General features: G+C 45.1%; 1 protein-coding gene and 1 long non-coding RNA gene across 2 annotated transcripts in view; one reads left to right on the top strand and one right to left on the bottom strand.

The window, feature by feature from the left end:
- The window catches only part of LOC309611685, a 732,894-nt gene that overhangs the window by 511,248 nt on the left and 200,668 nt on the right, over positions 1–20,978 (top strand). The gene's annotated exons all lie outside the window — the stretch shown is intronic.
- Positions 11,752–20,978, bottom strand: part of ADD2 (adducin 2) — a 112,810-nt gene continuing 103,583 nt past the window's right edge. The window contains exon 16 of the mRNA XM_082356344.1: positions 11,752–20,818. Coding sequence (XP_082212470.1) covers positions 20,511–20,818 — 308 coding nt within the window. The 3' untranslated portion in view covers positions 11,752–20,510. The remainder of the gene's footprint in view (positions 20,819–20,978) is intronic.

Raw genomic sequence — 20,978 nt, 5'->3', positions numbered from 1 at the left:
ATTATACTCCAATAAAGATATTTTTTAAAATAAATAAATAAATAAAATTATTCATCAGGATAAAAAAATAATATTGCATCATTATTGTTACATAATCTTGTAAAATATATTAATCGTAATCCTTATATATGTTATGTGCTACATATTATATATTATGTAGACGTGTATTATATTTTATGTATATAAACACATACATATGTATTATATACTATCTACTAATAAATAAAATAAGACATGTTAATATATATACTATTATTATGTATTATTTAATAAATAATAACATATTATGTTATTTTATATGATATGATAGGTAACCTTTAATATAAAATATATTATTATATATGATGATAATTAATAAGATTAAGTAAAAACACCGACACCCCTTAGCCCTCACACCACTCCAGCTGTCACTGTTTTTTCTTCCCTTTCTGTTGAAGTTCTTCCCAGTGTTGTCCATCCTCCCATCTTCATTTCCTTATCTTGAACCTTCCTCCTCCTCCCATCCCATCCTGACTTCTGCCCCATCGTCCCGCCAGAGGTCACCAGCAGCCTCTGGGTCACTGAGATCAGTGGGCGGTCTCGGTCCTCAGCTCGCCTGCCTGTCCGCGGCCTCTGCTGCTGCTGAGATGCCTTCTTTCTTGGCCCCCTCCTTGCCTGGTCTCCATGGGCCACACCCTTTCTTTCCCCCAACTTCTCTGGCTGCTCCTTCTCAGCCTCCTTTAGCAGACTATCTCCTCTGCTGTGGCTTGGAGGTTCCTCAAAATCCCATCCAAGGCTCTTTGCTTGTTCTTTTCCTTCATCCATTTCCTTGGCCTCATCTGTACCCTAAGCTGGGTCATCTGTTATTGGTGGCCTCTCCAGCCAGACATCTCCCTGGAGCTCTAGATTCATCCCTCTGATTGCTCTGCTGGGATGTCAGCACCTCCAAACTCAACTCCTGACCTTCTCTAGGCTGACCCTTCTCCAGGGCTCCCTGTCTCAGGATGGGCTAAAGACCCTGCTGGGTTTGTCCCGGCTGCCCTCCAGCTCTGGTATGTGGCCCCGGAATGAGCATGGGCCTCAGCCAGGACAACTGGAGTCTTCCCCTGGGATTTTTCTAAGTGGATCTAATGGAGAAAACTCCCTGGCCTCTTGCACATGAAAGCCGCAGGCGTATGAGATGGGAGTCCTAGAGAAAACCTGTCTGCCACAAAGAAAATGGCGAGTCCAGGCAAAATCGAGGGTCCTGGGGCTGCAAGCTCATTCCAGTCCCCCAGGCCCCTGCCTGCCTTCCCGCATTGCTGCCCTTGGTTTGTTGAGCACCTCTATATCCACCCAGTAACCCCTCTTTTTTGCTTAAGCTAGTTTCAGTTAGGTTCTGGTCACTGGCCGCTAGAGGGTACTGACCACCACGACCCCTCCTCCAAACTATCACAGCCACTGCCCATCAGGCTCCTGCTCAGCCCTCGATCCACCCACTCCTCTCCACCCTGGTGCGCTGTCACCTCTCACCAAGACACCTGCACCAGTCGCCTTTCTGTCATCCCAGTCGCTCTCTCCCGTTCCAATCTGGCCACCGCACAGCAGCCCAGCCCAGATAGAGAGAAGCATGGCACCTTCTTCTATGTCTAGAAGTGCAGAAAGCAAGTCACAGCAAGGCCGATTTTTGTTATTTGGAGGAAACTCACTTTCCAGTGGTCCCTCCAGCCGTATACATGGGGGGCAGAGTGCACCTCTTGCCCTGGGAAGAGAATACAACACAGACCCAGGATTAGCAGTGCGGCCCATGATCTGCAGAACATGTCAGGGGTGCGGAGAGCCAGGGGCTGTTGGCATCAAGACCCAGGGCACCTGGAGAGTGAAGAAGCCAAGACACACCAGTTCTCCCTGCCTCTTGAAGTGAGGAAAGCACCCGTAGGGGGATTAAAGTGTGACCTAGGTCGGCTGGCTGGAAAGGACAAGCAGACCCCTAAAGAGAGTGTGGCTCGTGTTCCAGGCCCCATGAGAGCCCAACGGGCTGGTGGGAGCCGAGGCTGGATGCTCCACGGATCCAGCTCCCCAGCCTGGGGTAGAGCCTTCAGGAACAAGCAGAAAGCCCTTGACCTCTGTGGGGACTGGGCCGGTGTGGGAGCATCACCACAGCTGTAGTGAAGTGACATCAGAGCCAAGTCGAGCCTCAGCGAAAGTCACAATGGCGGAAGTAGATTCATGTCTCTCCAGTTGTCTTCCTCGTGTTTGAGCGCCAAGCTTCAAACCCAGTCTGCCCTGGGTCCTTGGACAATTCTAGATGGAGGCGGCTGGGGACGTCCTGAAGAGGGCAATGCTGGCCTTTCTGCCAACACGATTATGTGTAGACTAAATAATCAATGGAAAGAAAATAAGAGACGTGGTCACATCTGTACCCCAAGCTTAGTTATGGCTCATGGGTGACATTTATAGACAATCCAGTGAGGTTTTAGGCCCAGAGCTAGAGGCCAGGGCAGCAAATGCCGCTGCCAGTAGTGGCACTAACAAGCCTCATCATACGGAAGCTGGGATTCGAGGCCTCCAGTCTCCTCCCAGAAGGAGCCTCGGTGTTGGGGAGATGGCTAAAAGATAAGATGAAGGTGCCTCCCTACGCGTCACCAAGGAAGTAGCCACCCAAAAATGCCACCCGTGGAAAATAAGCTGTAATCCTGGGCCGGATCACCCCTGGCTGATCTGATAAAAGCAGTGTTCTGGCCCTACAAGGGGGAGCACCAGATGGGCAGTGAACCAACCACCAGGCCAGCGCGGTTTCCTGACTGTATTTATCATGCTTCAGTAACCAAGAATGAGAGGGAGAGAATTGAAATGCTCACCATTAAGATTTTAACTCCATGACAGGCTTCCAAGTCTCACTGCATTTCAGTATCACCAAAAGAAACTCAGGTGGTATTTAGACCTCAGGGAAAGCAAAGGTCCCTTGGTTCCTCAACAACCCGGCAAATCTACCAGTCCTCTTAGACCAGACTTTTACAAGTGTCTGTCTTCTCTGTTATAACAAAACACTTCCCACCAAGCCCGTCGTGAGCTTTTGTTTTGTTAATTAATGGAACTGAGGGTAACTTACAGCCTTCTCAGGAACTTTGCAGAGGGCAGTGTTACTTCCCAGCCCCTCCTTAGGGCTTCTGCCCTTAGACCCCAACAAGGGGTCCGCTGCCCTGGGTCCCGCCCTATGGAGGGTCCTGCACTGACACTTTCTCTGGCCACTCCCTCCATGGGGGTGGAGTCAGCAGGGCCAAAGGAACATGCCCTTTGGTGCTACCCTATGCTCTGGAAATCCAGGACCCAAGAATTCCATGCCCCAGCAGCCCCTGACCCACTTCTGGTGTCTGCACAGTTTCTTCCAGAGCTCATGCTCATATTCCCAAGGACTTACAGCGCGGCCAAAGGGCAGCTGTTTGTACGGAGGGTATGGACAGAGCCTGGATGTGAGGTCTAGGTGTCCACATGTATGCACACAAGGCCACCTGTGGCATGGGATGGACCCCACATTGGGAAGAAAGGCTCAGGCTAGTGGTTAGAGACTGGGGATCAGCTCTCTCCACACTGTCATTTTTTTTTTGTGGGACTCCAGTGAGTCTGAGAAGTCTAAATTTGACCCTGGCCTTCCATCCTATTATGAATGTATATTTACACAGGCAGGAATTTAGAACCTATTTAACTTAAAATGTTTAGCTATATAGGATGTGAGCTTCCGGTGTATTCTAGCCCTGCACTCCTGAAGGTCCAGAGCAGTTATGTTGGTCAGGTGCGCCCCTTGTTGGCCCTGCCGAGATTGTTGGAGGCAAAGACCACCTCTAGAGAGGAGGGGGTCCTGTTGTACGCTCTGCAGTCAGGATCTTCTGAACGGATAAAACGATGGAAACTGAGATCATCAAGCTTATATTTATACACCACCAAATGTAAAATAGATAGCTAGTGGGAAGCAGCCGCATAGCACAGGGAGATCAGCTCGGTGCTTTGTGACTACCTAGAGGGGTGGGGTAGGGAAGGTGGGAGGGAGACGCAAGAGGGAGGGGATATGGGGATATATGTATACGTATAGCTGATTCACTTTGTTATACAGCAGAAACTAACACACCATTGTAAAGCAATTATACTCCAATAAAGATGTTAAAAAAAAAGTTTAAATTTATTTAAAATGATGCTAATGATGTGTGTGTGTGTGGCTGTGTCTGTGGATGTGTGTGGTTGTGCTCATGCTTATGTGGGGGGGGGGGTGCATGGGGGGGTGTGTCTGCATGTGTGTTTGTATGTCCATGCATTAGTTTTAAGAATAGTAGAAGCTGTCCTTTAGAAGTCTGAAGTAGTGAAAGTTTTATGGTGTCCCTCACTGTATAATTCAAAATTAATCTTCAATTACCCAAAATTAGTCCCCCCAAATTCTGTTCCCCCCCCCGATATTGATTATTTCTTCATTTTACAGATGAGGAAACTGTAGCTTAGGGAAGTTGAGTGACTTGCCCAAGGGCACAGAGCTCATGAGCACAGGACCAGGAATCAGTCCAAGCAGGGTGGCTCCAGAGCTCTGGAACCCTGCTCACTATTGTGTGTGGCCTCTTGGCTGGGAGAACAGACTCAAATGAGCTGGGCCATCGTACAGGCTGCTCAAAAGGTGGGGACTCTGGAAGCCAGGCAGTGAATACTGGATATTAGATAAGTGTTAAGAGCTACTCAGAAATCAGATAGGTTCGTAGGTCTTGGATGAGTAAGGAGGCTCTCTGCTCATCCTTGATCCCTTTGCTGGTGACTAAAAGGGACTAAGGGCCATGACAGCACTGCTGGGGGTTGCCTGCCAAAACATGGAACAGTACTGTACTGCTTAGGTCTGTTTCTGCATTGGAAGTGGAGAAAGGAAATGTTGCCTTCTGGTGGACATCTTTGGTAGTGTCAGTAGGAGGCCCACCAGCCTTAGCAGGTATGGGGCAAGGAAGCTTTCTTATGTCCTAGTGGATGATCATTTTCAAATGTCTTAAAAACCATTGTTTCGTATACTTTATTCATTTCTTTTTGATTTTTAGGCAGGATAAATGTCTCTGGTACTCCATCTTAGCTGGATTCCTAATGACTCACTTTCTATTGTTGTTTTTCTCTTCAATGATTTGGAAGCTATATTGCCTTTAATGAAAATTATCTCTAAATTTTTATAAATCATCTCTAAGTTCATAACTTTATATGTAATTGAACCAGTATTCCCGTAATGGTCTTAAAAATGAAAAATCTGGGGAGGAACCAAGATGGCGGAATAGAAGGATGTGCTCTTACTCCCTCTTGCGAGAACACCAGAATCACAACTAGCTGCTGGACAATCATCGACAGGAAGACACTGGAACTCACCAAAAAAGATACCCCACATCCAAAGACAAAGGAGAAGCCACAACAAGACGGTAGGAGGGGTGCAATCACAGTAAAATCAAATCTCATAACTGGTGGGTGGGTGACTCACAGACCGGAGAACACTTATACCACAGAAGTCCACCCACTGGAGTGAAGGTTCTGAGCCCCACGTCAGGGTTCCCAACCTGGGGGTCTGGCAACGGGAGGAGGAATTCCTAGAGAATCAGACTTTGAAGACTAGTGGGAATTGATTGCAGGACTTTGACAGGACTGGGGGAAACAGAGACTCCACTCTTGGAGGGCACACACAGAGTAGTGTGCACATCGGGACCCAGAGGAAGGAGCAGTGACCCCAGGGGAGACTGAACCACACCTACCTGCTAGTGTTGGAGGGTCTCCTGCAGAGGCGGTTGGTGGCTGTGGCTCACCGTGGGGACAAGGACACTGAAAGCAGAAGTTCTGGGAAGTACTCCTTGGCGTGAGCCCTCCCAGAGTCTGTCATTAGCCCCACCAAAGAGCCCCCGTGGGTTCCAGTGTTGGGTTGCCTCAGGCCAAAAAATGAACAGGGAGGGTACCCAGCCCCACCCATCAGCAGTCAAATGGATTAAAGTTTTACTGAGCTCTGCCCACCAGAGCAACAGTCAGCTCTACCTACCAAACAGTCCCTCCCATCAAGCATCTTAGATAGCCTCATCCACCAGAGGGCAGACAGCAGAAGCAAGAACTACAATTCTGCAGCCTGTGGAACAAAAACCACATTCACAGAAAGACAGACAAGATGAAAAGGCAGAGGGCTATATGCCAGATGAAGGAACAAGATAAAACCCCAGAAAAACAACCAAATGAAGTGGAGATAGGCAACCTTCCAGAAAAAGAATTCAGAATAATGATAGTGAAGATGATCCAGGACCTCAGAAAAAGAATGGAGGCAAAGATCAAGAAGATGCAAGAAATGTTTAACAAAGACCTAGAAGAATTAAAGAACAAACAAACAGAGATGAACAATACAATAACTGAAATGAAAACTACACTAGAAGGAAAAAATAGCAGAATAACTGAGGAGAAGAAGGATAAGTGACCTGGAAGACAGAATGGTGGAATTCACTGCTGCGGAACAGACTAAAGAAAAAAGAATGAAAAGAAATGAAGACAGCCTAAGAGACCTCTGGGACAACATTAAATGCAACAACATTCACATTATAGGGGTCCCAGAAGGAGAAGAGAGAGAGAAAAGACCAGAGAAAATATTTTAAGAGATTATAGTCGAAAACTTCCCTAACATGGGAAAGGAAATAGCCACCCAAGTCCAGGAAGCGCAGCAAGTCCCATATAGGATAAACCCAAGGAGAAACACGCCGAGACACATAGTAATCAAATTGGCAAAAATTAAAGACAAAGAAAAATTACTGAAAGCAGCAAGGGAAAAATGAAAAATAGCATACAAGGGAACCCCCATAGGGTTAACAGCTGATTTCTCAGCAGAAACTCTACAAGCCAGAAGGGAGTGGCATGATATACTAAAAGTGATGAAAGGGAAGAACCTACAACCAAGATTACTCTACCTGGCAAGGATCTCATTCAGATTCGATAGAGAAATCAAAAGCTTTACAAACAAGCAAAAGCTAAGAGAATTCAGCACCACCAAACCAGCTCTACAACAAATGCTAAAGGAACTTCTCTAAGTGGGAAACACAAGAGGAGAAAAGGGCCTACAAAAACAAACCTAAAACAATTAAGAAAATGGTCATAGGAACATACATATCGATAATTACCTTAAACGTGAATGGATTAAATGCTCCAACCAAAAGACACAGGTTTGCTGAATGGATACAAAAACAAGACCCATATATATGCTATCTACAAGAGACCCACTTCAGACCTAGGGACACATACAGACTGAAAGTGAGGGGATGGAAAATGATATTCCATGCAAATGGAAATCAAAAGAAAGCTGGAGTAGCTATACTCATATCAGATAAAATAGACTTTAAAATAAAGAATGTTACAAGAGACAAGGAAGGACACTACATAATGATCAAGGGATCAATCCAAGAAGAAGATATAACAATTATAAATATATATGCACCCAACATAGGAGCACCTCAATACATAAGGCAACGGCTAACAGCTATAAAGAGGAAATCGAGAGTAATGAAATAATAGTGGGGGACTTTAACACCTCACTTACACCAATGGACAGATCATCCAAAATGAAAATAAATAAGGAAACAGAAGCTTTAAATGACACAATAGACCAGATAGATTTAATTGATATTTATAGGACATTCCATCCAAAAACAGCAGATTACACTTTCTTCTCAAGTGTGCATGGAATGTTCTCCAGGATAGATCACATCTTGAGTCACAAATCAAGCCTCAGTAAATTTAAGAAAGTTGAAATCATATCAAGCATCTTTTCTGACAACAACGCTATGAGATTAGAAATGAATTACAGGGAAAAAAACGTAAAAAACACAAACACATGGAGGTTAAACAATACGTTACTAAATAACCAAGAGGTCACTGAAGAAATCAAAGAGGAAATCAAAAAATACCTAGAGACAAATGACGATGAATACACGACGATCCAAAACCTATGGGAGGCAGCAAAAGCAGTTCTAAGAGGGAAGTTTATAGCTATACAAGCCTACCTCAAGAAACAAGAAAAATCTCAAGTAAACAATCTAACCTTACACCTAAAGGAACTAGAGAAAGAAGAACAAACAAAACCCAAAGTTAGGAGAAGGAAAGAAATCATAAAGATCAGAGCAGAAATAAACGAAATAGAAACAAAGAAAACAATAGCAAAGATCAATAAAACTAAAAGCTGGTTCTTTGAGAAGATAAACAAAATTGATAAACCATTAACCAGACTCATCAAGAAAAAGAGGGAGAGGACTCAAATCAATAAAATTAGAAATGAAAAAGGAGAAGTTACAACAGACACCACAGAAATACAAAGCATCCTAAGAGACTAGTACAAGCAACTCTATGCCAATAAAATGGACAACCTGGAAGAAATGGACAAATTCTTAGAAAGGTATAACCTTCCAAGACTGAACCAGGAAGAAATAGAAAATATGAACAGACCAATCACAAGTAATAAAATTGAAACTGTGATTAAAAATCTTCCAACAAACAAAAGCCCAGGACCAGATGGCTTCACAGGTGAATTCTATCAAACATTTAGAGAAGAGCTAACACCCATCCTTCTCAAACTCTTCCAAAAAATTGCAGAGGAAGGAGCACTCCCAAACTCATTCTATGAGGCCACCATCACCCTGATACCAAAACCAGACAAAGACACTACAAAAAAAGAAAATTACAGACCAATATCACTGATGAATATAGATGCAAAAATCCTCAACAAAATACTAGCAAACAGAATCCAACAACACACTAAAAGGATCATACACCACAATCAAGTGGGATTTATCCCAGGGATGCAAGGATTCTTCAATATACGCAAATCAATCAATGTGATACACCATATTAACAAATTGAAGAATAAAAAGCATATGATCATGTCAATACATGCAGAAAAAGCTTTTGACAAAATTCAACACCCATTTATGATAAAAACTCTCCAGAAAGTGGGCATAGAGGGAACCTACCTCAACATAGTAAAGGCCATATACGACAAACCCACAGCAAACATCATTCTCAATGGTGAAAAACTGAAAGCATTTCCTCTAAGATCAGGAACAAGACAAGGATGTCCACTTTCACCACTATTATTCAACATAGTTTTGGAAGTCCTAGTCACGGCAATCAGAGAAGAAAAAGAAATAAAAGGAATACAAATTGGAAAAGAAGAAGTAAAACTGTCACTGTTTGCAGATGACATGATACTATACATAGAGAATCCTAAAAATGCCACCAGAAAACTACTAGAGCTAATCAATGAATTATTTGGTAAAGTCGCAGGATACAAAATTAATGCACAGAAATCTCTTGCATTCCTATACACTAATTATGAAAAATCTGAAAGAGAAATTATGGAAACACTCCCATTTACCATTGCAACAAAAAGAATAAAATACCTAGGAATAAACCTACCTAGGGAGACAAAAGACCTGTATGCAGAAAACTATAAGACATTGATGAAAGAAATTAAAGATGATACCAACAGATGGAGAGATATACCATGTTCTTGGATTGGAAGAATCAATATTGTGAAAATGACTATACTACCCAAAGCAATCTACAGATTCAATGCAATCCCTATCAAATTACCAATGGCATTTTTTACGGAACTAGAACAAGTCATCTTAAAATTTGTATGGAAACACAAAAGACCCGAATAGCCAAAGCAGTCTTGAGGGAAAAAAACAGAGCTGGAGGAACCAGACTCCCTGACTTCAGACTATACTACAAAGCTACAGTAATCAAGACAATACGGTACTGGCACAAAAACAGAAACATACATCAATGGAACAAGATAGAAAGCCCAGAGATAAACCCACATACCTATGGTCAACTAATCTATGACAAAGGAGGCAAAGATATACAATGGAGAAAAGACAGTCTCTTCAATAAGTGGTGCTGGGAAAACTGGACAGCTCCATGTAAAAGAATGAAATTAGAACACTCCCTAACACCATACACAAAAATAAACTCAAAATGGATTAGAGACCTAAATGTAAGACTGGACACTATAAAACTCTTAGAGGAAAACATAGGAAGAACACTCTTTGACATAAATCACAGCAAGATCTTTTTTGATCTACCTCCTAGAGTAATGGAAATAAAAACAAAAATAAAGAAATGGGACTTAATGAAACTTCAAAGCTTTTACACAGCAAAGGAAACCATAAACAAGACGAAAAGACAACCCTCAGAATGGGGGAAAATATTTGCAAATGAAGCAACAGACAAAGGATTAATCTCCAAAATATATAAACAGCTCATGCAGCTCAATATTAAAGAAACAAACAACCCAATCCAAAAATGGGCAGAAGACCTAAATAGACATTTCTCCAAAGAAGACATACAGATGGCCAAGAAGCACATGAAAAGCTGCTCAACATCACTAATTATTAGAGAAATGCAAATCAAAACTACAATGAGATATCACCCCACACCAGTTAGAATGGGCATCATCAGAAAATCTACAAACAACAAATGCTGGAGAGGGTGTGGAGAAAAGGGAACCCTCTTGCACTGTTGGTGGGAATGTAAATTGATACAGCCACTATGGAGAACAGTATGAGGTTCCTTAAAAAACTAAAAATAGAATTACCATATGATCCAGCAATCCCACTATTGGGTATATACCCAGAGAAAACCATAATTCAAAAAGAGACATGCACCACCCCAATGTTCTTTGCAGCACTATTTACAATAGCCAGGTCATGGAAGCAACCTAAATGCCCATTGACAGACAAATGGATAAAGAATTTGTGGTACATATATACAATGGAATATTACTCAGCCATAAAAAGGAACGATATTGAGTCATTTGTTGAGACGTGGATGGATCTAGAGACTGTCATACAGAGTGAAGTAAGTCAGAAAGAGAAAAACAAATATTGTATATTAACGCATGTATGTGGAACCTAGAAAAATGGTACAGATGAACTGGTTTGCAGGGCAGAAGTTGAGCCACAGATGTAGAGAACAAATGTATGGACACCAAGGGGGGAAAACCGCGGTGGGGTAGGGATGGTGGTGTGCTGAATTGGGCGATTGGGATTGACATGTATACACTGATGTGTATAAAATTGATGGCTAATAAGAACCTGCAGTATAAAACAAACAAACAAACAAACAACTAACCCTAAACTTTCTTTGGGTTATTTGTATGGAAATATGTTAATATAAATGTTTCAGACATTACATGAAATTTCTAAAAATCTTATATGTTCTGGTATAATGTTATAAGTCAAAATTCTAGTTATTACTTTAAAATGTATATCTCAGAAATAACTAAATTTCTTTGTCAATTGCATTATTATGAACTATCAAAACTTTAACCATGGTCATTTTCAAGTCTTTTGTCATTTACAGACAGTTCTGGGTGTACTCTGATGCTTTTGCAAAAATGTTCCTATAAAAGGGTTTCATCTTCAAGGAATTCATGGAAAAGACTCTGACAAGGACAGGTTTCTGGTAACTGACTATACTGCTGAACTGAATGAATAAGCATTTTCAGAACTCTAATGGAAAACTGATGAATTCATAAAAGTGCTAACAAAAGATCAAGATAAAAAAAAAATTAATTACATGGGACTGAGTGAACTGATGAGGATGATTATAATTTTTGTGACTTTCTGTTTGAATAAAAAAAAAAAAATCCCACAAGGACTCAGAGGCAAAAAATATACAAGTCAATTTTCACTGCAAAGTAAAGGAGCTGTTACAGTGGAGGATTACTGGCCTGAATGTCAATATTATGACATAGTATGAGTGTGTTTCATGTTTGGTAATTGCAATCATTGTTGCTTTTGTTGTGGTCATCCATTTAAAATGCTTGGTGTCAGTTTATTTATCTCTTGTAAAAATAAAACACAGTGTATGTGTGTGGAAAAAAAAAAAAAAGAAAACTCTATTAGATCCCTGTCATCAATAATGATAAATTTAGCATATTTTACTTCTCTGCTGTTCCAAGTGTGTGTGTGTGTATTCCAATAACTATTTTTTAAACAATTGCTTTAAGTTTGTTAAATTAACAATGAAAAACTAGACTTAGGTATAAATTTGTTTAATTTAATTGCTCACAACCATTTTTTAATCCCATGTCCTTCCCATTCTCATTTACTTAGATTGATTTCCCAATCAACTGGACACTTGATTGGCTAATTTTTTCCGGTGCTGGGCTTGGGATCCTTACCTGTCTAAACATATCTTTATGCTCTCCTCATTCATCAACAATATTCAACCTGCTGTTGACTGCCCATGCCTCGTTTTAATACGGCATTGTTTCTCATCATCAAAAAAAATTTTTTTTTCTTAGTTTAAAGTGCTCCCTTTTCATGACTGGCTAGTCTTTTCCGATAAGCGGATATTAATAAAGATTTTCTTAACCTTCTTCTTGTTTTTTGCAGTAACTCAGCTACATTGAGGAGCATCTCTCCCCATTTCTCAGACTGGCTCCTGCTTTTGAACTACTAAATCATTACCGCACTATTTTTCTCCATGTTTATTCCTGAAAGGGTTCGATCTCTATCAGATTAAAGATGGTTCCCGTCAGAGATGTGTGGCTCCCCGTCCTAAGGTCCAAAGGAAGAGAGAAGGAAAGATTTGTTTCTAATGGTTACATTTTGTCAGATTAGAGATTATGTGTGTGGCAGCAGTGGAGTCCGCAAAACTTGGCTGAAATTTTCCTTTTTCATATTTATGAGAGTAGCCGGCATTCGTGGGGGGTCCTGGCGCTCTGATCCTTGCCAGGTTCCTGGTGCTGAGGCATCCCCTCTCTCCCCTTGTTACCTAGACCTTGCAAACAGGGTTCCAGCTGTGTGAATCCTGCACCTGGCTCTCTGCCTTGAGGCCAGGCTTGCCCTCCCCCAGCATTTCCCCAGTGTCCCAGGTGTCCCTCACTGCTATCAGCTAGCTGGCTTCCACTGCGGGTCCTTTCACCCTCCTCTCCAGGCAGGCTCTCCTTTCTCACGCGATTGGTTGACCCTAAATCTTCTCTCCAGCACTGTATACTCTGAAGAAATTCCTCAGCGTTTCTGGCCGGTAGAGGGCACTCTGCTCCCATGTTTGGATCCCTTTTGTCCGTGCAGCAGAAATTGAGGAGGAGGAGGAGGATGCGGGGGTGGGGAGTTGTTGAACCTGTGCATTTGCATCAGCACCTTCAGCTGCAGCCAGCCTTATAAAGCGCTGTCAGCACACTGACTATGGTCCCTGGCCTGATCAGTGCACGCAGCTGTGAGAAGACAAGAGCTGAGACTTTGTGCTGCTTACAGGCAGTTTCCTTGGTGACTTCAGGAGAGGAGAAACTGATGGCTTTGGGGCAGGGGAGAACCTCGGCTCCTGGGGGGAGCCTGTGGGGGCTTTGGGGCACCTGGGTGCAGCAGGAGACTGCATTTTTTGGAACAGGTGGGCCTGGGCGTGATGATCGGATCTGCTTCTGTAGAGGTCTCTTTGCTCAGGACACTGGGCAATGGGCAGTAGTGGGAAGAACTTGGTTACCTAGAAGACTTGGTTTGAATTTGGTCTTCACCACATGTTAACCTGCGGTTTATGACAGTTTTCTTATCTCTGAGCCTGTTTCCTCATCTGTAAACTGGGTAATGATAATAGGATCGCCCTTCTGGTTTTATGGGGATTAAATGAGGTGCTACATATAACACACTTAAACAGCTCCTGACTGATGTGTGTGGACCCTCCATAAACACTGGGCTCCTTATTTGAGTAAAGAAGAGTTGGGAGGGGGGCAAAATGGCTCTTTCCTCCTCTTCTTCCTCTCCTCTAGTATTTCTGTTCCCCTTTTGCCCTTTAGGGTGACATCTTAGCTCTCCCCAGCCCTCTGATCCTGGCCTGACACCTCTTTCCATTCCAGCCTGTGAACCGGCTCCTGCTGCTTCCCTACGGGGCCCACCCACATGTTTGTTTCTGCAACCCCTCCCCATCCCAACCCATCTAAATTGACCTTCCTCCACAGAGCTGTTTGCAAATCCACATGGCCTTTCCCTTCTCAGAGGACCATAGCATTTTATTACCTCCCTCCCCATCAGAACTCAATGATTCATATGTCCAGGTTTCCATGCGTGAGGTTTCCAGGATAAAAGTTTCCATACATGGAGCCCCTCTCTGGTTTCTGCTCCCCAGGGAGCTGGAAGAACTGGGTGGCCGACAGAGATGGGTCACACACCGGGAAGCCAAGCACAGTAGATTTACTAGGGTAATATCTGCGGGTGAGAAGACAGCACGTACATACAGAAATCCACGGCCACAGATACCACCCGGCACCACAAACACCAAAGCAGCGGGGGGCTCAGGAAGTGGCTTTGGAAAGTTCTCTTGACAATCCGAGGGCAGCTTTGGTGCTCAGAGATTCAAACAGAAAACTGTACAAAACCAACCCATAAATATATATATATATTATATATATAATGTGTGTATATATATATAAAATTGCAAAATAAAAGCCCAAGAAACGAATCAATCTGCACATCAGTGGCTCAAAAAGTGTTAGCGTAAAGGCAAAACCACTCGTGGGGAAGATGCACAATCCGGGGGGCTGGCATTTCAGTAGCAGAAAGAGTATTTGCATGGAACCCCTGTTTGAAACTTCACAATACTAGGAAAAGCTAAACACAGACCATGTATGTACAAGGGAAGACGATTGTCAGACACAGACATTTCACCGAAACCGTCCACAGCTCTAGAGAACACAGCACTCTACCTAGACCCCCGTGTGCTCCACCACCAGGTGAGCCGGGCTCAGGACCATTTCTGCTCCCCACCCCTCCTCTTCCTGAGAAAGGGCGTGGGACTCAGCGGTGTAGCGTAGATTACAGGAATTTAAAGGTGGAGCAGCCGGTGGAGATCAAACAATCACCCACAAAGCAGGACCGATAGGCATGGGGTGCAGCTGAAACGTGGGGGTGAGGTCCCCCAAATATATTCCCATTTTAGGAAGCCTTTGATGTATTTAAATGTAGCCCCTCTGTCCTTGGTCCAACTGTCTTCCTCCTTCTGGTTCACTTTAACAGAGAAGATCTGGCCTTTGCGCTTCTCAGAATTATGCAAGATAATTTGTTGGAGGGGAGAAGAGTTTAGGGTTTTTCTTGCTATTCTCCTCCCACCCCCTAAGCCCTCAAAACATTTTCTTCACACTAAAGATAGGGGATTTGCCACGTCACAGCGGGCCTCACCCTGCTGCTTGGAAACAGTGGGTGAGAAAAATCAAGGGCCGACTACACAGGGAAAGCTACTGGCTGGTAACTCCCCACAGCGAGACTCTGCTTCCAGCTCCACCTGAGTCCCTCCCTGTGCCAGTAACGGTGACCACTTCTCCATCTTCAGGCCCCAATGTCTCATAGTGACGGCCCAACTCTGGGGGCAAGCTTGAAGGCAAAGGGTACCAAACATCAATTTGGCAAAACTTCATACCACGTAAGTACAAACCAACGCAAACCATAGCTTCTGTATTTTTAAGAAAACCCCCAACCAGAGATGCTTCCTAATCGTTCCTAAAAAGAGAAGCCTCTCTACATAAAAATGATGAAAGGCGCTTTCTCCACTCAAGAGAGACACCCCGCCTGAAACCCCACACTGGAGCCTGGGTGAGGTGACTTCTCACCACGGGAGGCTAACAGGGTTGGGCGTGCATTGGCGACAGAGCTCTACATGTGCACTCATAGTTCCGGCAAAAAGGAATCCACGTCCAACTGGACAGGTTGCTTAGATGGGGCGTCTGGAACTCATCACTCTACTGTGTACTGTGCACGCTTTTTCATATTGTGGCACCAGTGGAACGCCCACAGATAAACATCCAATGAGCATATTTCATGAGTCAGTTCAGGTCTCTGACTTTTTAAAGTATCCCTCTCAGAATAGATGTGGATCAGTGATGATATAATGTCCCATCACGTTTTGAATTGTGGGGAGCCCTGTCCTTTCTGCGGGGGTGGAGAGCATAGATTTGCATAGATTTGTCCCCTCCTTCATTTCTTCTCAGACTCTTTGAATGTTATTGTCTTAGAGAGTTCGCTTGGGCTCATATGGTAGAGAAGATTTTAAGAGACCCGCTTCCTCTGTGCTCGGAGAGGCAAATGCAATGTGACAACCACCTCGAGTACTGCTGCCGACCTGCACCAGTACCCAGGGGAAGGGCTGTAGTTTTTCTCATTTGTTCAACAGTCGAAAACTGAGTATTCCTGCCCGGAGCTAGAGCATAAAATTCACACCGGTACAAAAGATGGCATAGAGGCCGAGGGTAGGCTGTGTGTCTATCTGCCCCTCTGACTACCCCTTGGAGAAATCCACACTTCCTTTTCATTTTTTTAGGCTTTCAGAAGTGAATTGTGATGTTGGGTGAATGGTTCTTTCAAATCCACGGCAACCAGAGAAGTGACCTCATAGCACTTCTTCCCGTGTTGACAAGGATAGTAGCCCTCTGTGATGGCAGTGCCAAATGACATCTGCATGACTGTCTTGCCACGTTCAGGAGTGGGTGACACTACTGGACAGGGAGCAGGATGCAAGGCTCAGAGCACACAATCAGTGGTATAAGGGTGATGCTTTCCAGTGGGGCTCTTACTGGACCAGACTTCTCATCCAAATCCACTCAAGTTCTTTGAAAAGAATTTATCTGCCTGCAGAGGAAGAGCCCCATTTTCCTTACAGGAGGGTTGAGGGAGGTTATTTTCATCTGTATAACCTGGCTGAAGTCGGACAGTGACTTGGGTCACCTGCAGGCCAGGAGGCTCTTATGGAGCCCAGATCTGGGCTGGTCTCTTGGCAGTGCTTTTTGCAAAGTTTGAGGAAAGGTCACGTGGTGTGGATGGTCCTCACACATCACTGCTGGGTACCGGTCACCAGTGCAGGGGGAGTGACTGGAGCCAAGCTTGCATCTCTGTAACAACCTCTGCCTCCTCACTCCCACCCCTGCCCCTCTTCCCAAGGAAACAGGCTCAGAAACCTCTCCACTCCTCAGCTCAGCATCTATAACATAACGTGTTTGTCCACATTTTGTCATCCTTTTCCACAGCATATCCAAGCTTTACTAGAAACCATCCTATCACCTAACAATGCTGAGCTCCTCACATGTACATTTTTCTCCAGACAGACACTGGCCAAAGTATTCAGCCAACTTTTATTCAGAGCCAAAGAATAAGTCCCTTCCTCTCACCCTAAGAGCCTGTGGTCTTGTTTGAATGGCACATCTGCTTCAGCAGCACTCAGCGCCTGGCCTCGAGCCTGGAGGCAGGCCAGCCGCATCCTATACGTGCAAGAGGAGGAGAAATGGGCAGGGTGACTCGACAGCTCTCCCAGCAACTCTACACCAAGACAAAACAGAACTGGAAGCTGCGCTGAGCATTAGCGCTCTGAATAGTTCCCTCTCCTTGTTGAAAAGCTCTCTTCAGATGCCTTATCCAAAGAATGTCATGGGAATGAATTCTGTGCTCCCAGCTCACTATTTGCTATAAAGGAAAAGGCAGTGTAAGGCAGGCCACCACATCCGTTCCAGTTTCCGAAAGGCCTCCTTGCGGAGACCTCCCATGCCTCCAGCGCTGCCCCCTGCGGTCGGTTCTCCGCTCAGTCACCAAAGGAATTTTTCTAAGATGCAACCTGCTCACGATCTACCCTGACCACAAGCCCTCAGCAGCTCCAAACCCCGTTCATGATAAAGTCCCACTCCCCCACACCTTCTACAAGTTTCTTTATGACCCACCCCTGCCCACCTGTGAAGTGAACCTCATCGCCTGACTCACACTTTCCGTCCCGGCCGCACTGAATTACTCCATGGACGCGTCATGGCGTTTCATGCTTCCGTGCCTTTGCACGTGCTTGTCCCTCATCACCAGTGTCCTACTAATCCTCTTGTCCTCCTGGAAAATTCCTTTTTGTTTTGAAAACCTAACTTAACCCTCACTCCTTTCAGGAAGGTTTCTCTGACCTGGAAGATAGCCAATCAACGCTTCCTTACACCTCCTCTGCACCCTTGCCCGTTCTGTAACTTGTTTACATGCCTCCTAGACTTAGGAACCTCCTTCAGGCAGGAACCATGTCCTGCCCTCAAGCTTGGTCCATGACCTAAGCTCATGCGTGGTTTTTGAACGCATGGGGAAAGAACAGATGGATGGATATGAGGTGGCCCCACGGCATAAACTCCTGCAAGGCCCTGGCATGTTCACCTAAATGAGGCCTCCCTGTTTTAAAGGGAATAAAGAGAATGTGTTGAAAGCAAAGAGTCTGTTGACATCATCTCTGAGCGACAACCACTCAAACATAAAAAGCTGCATCAGTGGTTAGGTCCCCTCTACCTTTCTCTTAACACTGCCTGCCGCTGATTTTTCTAGTCACAACGATTGTTTTCTTTTAATGTCAGCATAATGCCTGCTGCTTAGTGGATGCTTAACAAATATTGGGATGAATGAATGAATGTGAAATCTTTTTTTTTTTTTAAAGAAGGCATCAAAGGAGTGCCTTCGAAAGGCATTTGCCATATCACAGACTTTTCTGCCTTGGGTTGTCCATCACAAGACTTGAGTCAATCAGAAGCAGAACAGAGAGATGGGTCTGGGTAGCAGTTAGGAATCTGCTCTAGGGACACACAGTATTTGTGTTTTCCTTAGTCGTGTGTCAGTTTCCTTCCTTCTCAAGAAATAGCCCAACGATGATGGTGTTTCCTGCCCCAACCAGAAGGCTCTGGCCTCTCCTTTGTCAGAGGTCCACACTGGCCCTGTCGCAGCCCACATTCACCAGGAACTTACTGTGCACTGATCGGGGAGAACACAGGTGGTTTCCTACCTTCACGTCAAGTGCTAACATTATGCAGTGGAGACCAGTTACAGAAACGAAACGGTCCAGGACTAAAACAACCACCCTTGGAGATGAAAGTTTTCTGATCATCATAGCTGTTAAGTGCAAAGGCTCTGGATTCAGACGGACCTGGGTTCAAATCGAGGCTCTGAATCTTTCTAGCCAAGTCACTGGAACAAGTCAATTATCCTTTGGGGGGCTCAGTTCTCTTACCCATAAAATGGGAACAATCTGACCCACATCACAGGATTATCACGAGGGGTTAAAGGATATAGTGTATGTGAAGCCTGCACAGTGTGTGTGTGTGTGTGTGTGTGTGTGTGTGTGTGTGTTGTAGTAAGTGCTCAAAAATGGAAAACTATGATTAAGAACTTTCAAAAATACTTTGACAATATTCAGGACAGAAAGGGAAAATATTCTTTGAAGACACTGTGCTTTAAAGAGAATGGATTGTCTATCTTTTAGGAGTCAATGGTGCTCATAAATCAAAGCCCCAGGGAAGAGTATGAAAAGATAGTGACGGCATCTAAAAAAATAGCTGTGGCTCTTACAGGCCCCAGGATTGATGGACAGACAGTGACAGGGCCAGGGACACCCAAGCCTTTCTCTGAGAGCTGGTCCGAGAGGATTAATCCTGAAGGGCTCACCTCATTCTCCTCTGCTGGGTCTAGAGTGACTGAGTCAGAACCCAGAGGAGCCAAGGTCAAGGGGCCAAGGGTAAGATGCCAGTTCCAGGCTGTGAGCCAGGGCTTCTAGGTCTAAGGGAAGGTCAGGGGATCCCAGATGCTGGACCGGAGGGGGACAGAGTGAGCTGTGCTGCCCTGAGAGTCAGGCAATGCTTGAAAGGCATCGCATATCCGCGCTGTCCTGGTCCTCCTTGTACAACCCAAAGCCAACAGAGGATCGAAATTTCCCCAAATTTCGGCCCTGCTCATGACAGAAGTTTTTCCTAAGCTAAATTTGGTTTTAGTTTTGAAGCGCCTGAGAGGCACAATTCAAATGAGTCCAGTTCCTGGCTTCTTATATTGATCGAACCATCCTCCACGCTGTGGCTGATCTGGCTGCCCTCAGGTCTGCCCTCTCTTACAACAATTCCGGCCGTCATTCCAGAGGTTCCATGAAGAAAGCTCGGGGTTAGTGGTTGGGGGAGCACAAGCTAAGCCATCAGCCCTTGGGAACAAGGATTAACTTCTGGTGGAGGGGACGGGTCCACTTGTGTGGTTACTGTGAGCAGCAGGGCAGTTACCCTATGGGAAAGAGAAGAGAGGTTTCTAAACATAGTGACAGCTCCGTGAGCAGGAGGTTGGGTTCACGCAAGGACAAGGGCCTTGCTCAGGGAAGCCTTGACCTGTCTGATTTGGGTCTGATTTGTGAGAGCTTGCGGCTGACTTTGGCCCCTCGCCCCGGGCTCAGATCGGGGGCAGCGTCCTCACAAGGGCGGCCCACAGCGAGGCAGTGTCGTGCAGTGGAAAGAGCACTGGGCTGGGAGCCAGAAGACCTGACTTCCAGGGCAGGCTCCGCCACGAACCAGCTGCATGACCTTGGGAAAGTCACCTGATTTCTGTGGGGCAACTGTAAAATGAGGGGTTGGTGGGGTAATCTCTAAGTGTCCCATCAGAATGTGATCCAGGGCCTATTCGACCCCTCCTTGGCCCCATGCTTCCAGGGACAGAGATGGGAGACGGCGAGGGAGGGGAGGGAGGACGCAGATGGGAGCCCCAGGGGGCTGCGCATCAGGACTCCACTTTCTCCTTCTTTTTGCTCTTCTTCAGGAAGGACGGGGTGCGGAATTTCTTCTTCTTCTTTGAGGGAGACTTGGAAGGCGAGCCCTCTGGGGACATGGGGCCGCTGGTGACTGACTCTGTTTTGTCCTTCGAGGTATCGACATCCGTGTCGGCGCTGGTGGTCATCCGGCTGAGGCTTTTGCTGAGGATGTCCTCTGCCGTCCGCTCGTCCTCCCTGCCGTTGACCACCACTCCTTCTGGCTGCGTCGCTTCCGGCTCTGTGGTGGCTTTGCTTGTTTCCGTCTTCTTAGCGTCTTCTAGAAAAAGATCCAAAGACGTGACCCATAAGATTTCATTCAGGCGAGAGCTTCAACCTGGGGCTAACAGAACCATTTCTAGGCAATTATATAAAGGAAGTCTAGAGCAAAGAGAGGGGCCGGCTGACATGGTAAGGGCAAAGGGGTAGGCAGGGTTCTC

Source organism: Balaenoptera borealis (genome assembly GCF_965194805.1).
Source record: "Balaenoptera borealis genome assembly, chromosome: 15".
Classification (NCBI taxonomy): Eukaryota; Metazoa; Chordata; class Mammalia; order Artiodactyla; family Balaenopteridae; genus Balaenoptera; species Balaenoptera borealis.
Note: the sequence above shows the minus strand (reverse complement) of the source record. Positions and strands in the feature narration are given on the sequence as shown.